At 39.1% G+C, this 4365-nt stretch overlaps 1 protein-coding gene across 1 annotated transcript; it reads left to right on the top strand.

Annotated features, from left to right (window-relative positions):
* Window positions 1–439: 439 nt before the first annotated feature.
* Window positions 440–1408, top strand: LOC129558125 (olfactory receptor 7A10-like). The gene has a single exon (XM_055428985.1). It carries the CDS (start codon window positions 440–442, stop codon window positions 1406–1408), a length of 969 nt encoding a protein of 322 aa, XP_055284960.1.
* The last annotated feature ends 2957 nt before the right edge of the window (window positions 1409–4365 follow it).

Here is a 4365-nt window from a genome sequence, read left to right as displayed (position 1 = left end):
AGAGGGTACCCTTGTCTCGCTCCTGATCATACAGGTAAAACTTTTATTTTTTTCACCATTTACTATGAAGTTAGCTGAGGGTACATCATATGTGATGTTTTTATGCATGTTAGGTGTTTTTTTCTTTTCATTTTCTTACACTCAAAGATCAAATAGTAATAGGAAAATTGTCAGCAAACAATATGAATTCCAGAAATAAATGATAGAATTTCTCATTAATGGTGGAACATAACATGTTGACAAAAAAGTTAAAAATGGGAAAATTTCCTAATGAGGGATAGCAATAGGGAAGCCCACAGAGGATTAGATTCGTACACAAAAACACTGATATTAGTTTTGTTACTACAAAATATAAACTATTTCAATTTTGTGTGTAGAAGTCATTTGTGTAAAGATAACTAATGATATCTTTCTCCTTTCTTATACTCAACTTCAACAAATGGAAGAAGAAAATCTTACAGTAGTTTCAGGATTTCTTCTTCTGGGATTTTCAAAGGAACAAGGGTTGCAGCCCATCACATTCATGATTTTCTTCTCCATGTACCTGATCACTGTGTTTGGAAATCTGGCTATCATCCTAGCCACCATTTCTGACTCCCACCTCCACACCCCTATGTACTTCTTCCTCTCCAACCTGTCCTTTGTAGATATCTGTCTTACCTCTACCACCATCCCAAAGATGCTGTGGAACATCCAGAACCAGGGTAAGCTGATAAGCTATGAAAGCTGCGTTACTCAGATGTACTTTGTCATACTCTTTGTAGGGTTGGATGACTTTCTCCTAACAGTGATGGCCTATGATCGCTTTGTAGCCATCTGTCACCCCTTGCACTACACAGTCATTATGAATCCATGGCTCTGTGGCATTATGCTCCTGGTCTCCTGGATCATCAGTGTCTTGCATTCCTTCTTGCAAACCTTAATGGTTTTTCCCCTTGCCTTCTATACACATTTAGAAATCCCTCATTATTTCTGTGAACTTAATCAGTTGATTCAACTTGCCTGCTCTGATACCTTTTTTAATGACATAGTGATGTATTTTGCAGCCCCACTTGTGGGTGGTGGTCCCCTGGTTGGCATCATTTACTCATACTCTAAGATAGTGTCTTCCATTTGTAGAATCTCATCATCTCAGGGGAAGTATAAAGCATTTTCCACTTGTGCATCTCACCTTTCAATTGTCTCCTTATTCTATCATACATGCTTAGGAGTGTACCTAAGCTCTGCTGTTACCCACAGCTCACACTCAAGTGCAACAGCCTCATTGATGTACACAGTGGTCACACCCATGCTGAACCCCTTCATATACAGTCTGAAGAATAAAGACATAAAGAGGGCTATGAAAAGACGTGTGGGGATGGCAGCTACACAGGGTGCAACTGTCCTGGAGTTGAACAAGGCCATATGAGTACAGGGTTTATAATCTTGGAGCCAGAAGTTATCATTTCAGCAGTTTTACCTCTTATCATTTCCCTGCTCTCCCAAATTATTTTCTATTTCAAATCATATGACTTTGGATCTCCTTAAAAAATTCTTTTTCTCAAATAAAATATATAATATCAAGCCTTATAGCAGAAAGTGAAGAAGAACTAAAGAGCCTCTTGATGAAAGTGAAAGAGGAAAGTGAAAAAGTTGGCTTAAAACTCAACATTCAGAAAACTAAGATCATGGTATCCAGTCCAATCACTTCATGACAAATAAATGGGGAGACAATGGAAACAGTGGCAGACTTTACTTTCTTGGGCTCCAAAATCACTGCAGATGGTGACTGCAGCCATGAAATCAAAAGACGCTTGCTCTTTGGAAGAATGCTATCACCAACCTAGACAGCATATTGAAAAACAGAGACATTACTTTGCCAACAAAGTGAGAGGGTAACAGGCAGGAAGGCCAGGGGGTCTCCAGACAGAGGAAATAGGCTGCAAGTGTCAGACATTTTTTCATCTCTTTTTTAAGTGGCAGGAGGAAAAAAGCTAAAGATATATATTTTTTCCCCTTCTGTATACAATTTTTTTTTAATTTTTATTTTTATTGGAGGCTAATTATTTTACAATATTATATTGGTTGGCTTTGCCATACATTGACATGAATCCGCCCCGGGTGTACATGAGTTCCCCTCCCAAACCCCCCTCCCACATCCCTCATCCCCTTATCCTCCCTCTAGGTCATCCCTGCATAGCAGCCCTGAGCATAAGAAAGCTTTCGTACATATACACAATAGAGTATTACTTAGCCATTAAAAAGAATGCGTTTGAACCAGTTCTAATGAGGTGGATGAAACTAGAGCCTATTATACAGAGTGAAGTAAGCCAGAAAGTAAAACACCATTACAATATACTAACGCATATATATGGAATTTAGAAAGATGGAAATGATAACCCTGTATACGAGACAGCAAAAGAAACACAGATGTATAGAACAGTCTTTGGGACTCTGTGGGAGAGGGTGAGGGTGGGATGGTTTGGGAGAATGGCATTGAAACATGTATATTATCATATGTGAAATGAATCGCCAGTTCAGGGTCGATGCATGTATACAAATTTTAAAAGAAGTTTCTCTTAAAATAGTATGTTGTCATAGTGACACCTGGTTCCACCTGAACTTAACGTTTCTCAAATCTTGAGCTAACCAATGCATTTTTTCTTATGGAAATGCTTGTCTTAAGCTGTGTTAATGTACTATGCATTTACCCCAAACTCTGGCTTCAAGTCGGTTCCGCTGAAAGGCTCAGAACTGACTTGACAAACCAGTATGTTATCCTCATACATTATTCTCCAAATCCATGTAAACGGAACTATTTGTATGATAATCTGCAATTCTACAAGATTCAAGTCAATCATTTTATGGCCCAGGATGGCTCGCCTCCTGCCAAGATTATCTCAAAATGCATCGTGTGGGTGAGGGGTCTGGTGCCATTCTCTGGGTTTTTAGGCATTTCTCTTTCATTAACAGACTGCTAGTAACTATATAACATCCAGCTAAAAACTAGCAGGCAGGTATTTTTTCTGCCCCTTTCTGATGTCTATGTCAGAAGCTTTCTCTATCTCTTTTATACTTTAATAAAACTTTATTATACAAAAGCTCTGAGCGATCAAGCCTCTTCTCTGGCCCCAGATTGAATTCTTCTCCTCTGGAGGCCAAGAATCCCTGTGTCTTTCATGGTTCAGCAACAACCCTTCAAAAGGTCTGTCTAGTCAAAGCTATGGTTTTCCCAGTACTCATATATGGATATGAGAGTTGGGCTATAAAGAAAGCTGAGGGTTGAAGAATTGATGCTTTTGAAGTATGGTTTGGAGAAGACTGTTGAGAGTCTCTTGGACTGCAAGGAGATCCAACCAGTCCACCCTAAAGGAGATCAGTCCTGAATATTCATTGGAAGGACTGATGCTGATACTGAAACTCCAATACTTTGGCCACCTGATGCAAAGAACTGACTCATTGGAAAAGACTCTGATGCTGGGAAATATTGAAGGCAGGAGGAGAAGGAGACGATAGAGGATGAGGTTGGATGGCATCACTGGCTCAATGGGAATGAGTTTGTGTTGGCCCCGGGAGTTGGTGATGGACAGGGAAGCCTGGCGTGCTTAAGTCCATGGGGTCGCAAAGAGTTGGACACAATTGAGTGACTGAAATGCCTGAGGCCATGTTTTGTTTTGTTTTTTTAGTAAAAGATTAGTCATGAGTTGTACACTCCCTTGGAAAGAAATACATTCAGAAACAATCACATTTAAATGTTTATATAATATTTGGAGGAATATCTTAGACAATTATTTCCCTTTTGGGGCCATCATTTTTCTATATCTCTATATTAATTTATAGGTGAACTTGACTCTAATATGTATTGTGTTTTATATCCAGTCACTGACTTTTATTCTTCTCCTTAGGATCGTACTCTCTTATTCAATTCCATATCCACAATGCCTGCCATGGCCATTGGCAAAAAAAAAAAATAGGTCATTAGGCAAGTGTCTCCACTCATGTGGAGTATTTATTCAACACAACTTAGAATAAACACATTAACTTAATATGTCCTTGGAGTCATAGTTGCTGTTCAGTCACCAAGTCGCATCTGACTCTTTGCAACCCCATGGACTACAGCAATCCAGGCTTAGAGGGTTTATATAGTGGAGGGAAGGACTTGTTGGAGTGTTTCATGTATTTCAATGTGATTGATCATCTTCCTAAATCTGTCTGAGAATTTCCAGTGCTGCCTACATATATAAATCCTTCCATTTCTCTAGATCATATGCCTCAATCTTTTCTAAATTGCAATGTCATCCCTAAAGGAGTAGTGGACTAGCATATTATTCGTGTCTACTTGTAGAATGAACAAGCTATTAATCTTCATGAGAAGTTATGACTCAC

The sequence above is a fragment of the Moschus berezovskii genome, chromosome 8 (genome assembly GCF_049115385.1).
Source record: "Moschus berezovskii isolate FMDL1 chromosome 8, NW_MosBer_1.0, whole genome shotgun sequence".
Lineage (NCBI taxonomy): Eukaryota > Metazoa > Chordata > Mammalia > Artiodactyla > Moschidae > Moschus > Moschus berezovskii.
The sequence above is the reverse complement of the archived record's forward strand: the minus strand, read 5'-3'. Positions and strand labels throughout refer to the sequence as shown.

What these genes read in the sequence shown, in the direction of transcription:
- LOC129558125 (XM_055428985.1), top strand. Translation starts at nt 440, where the DNA reads ATGGAAGAAGAAAATCTTACAGTAGTTTCAGGATTTCTTCTTCTGGGA.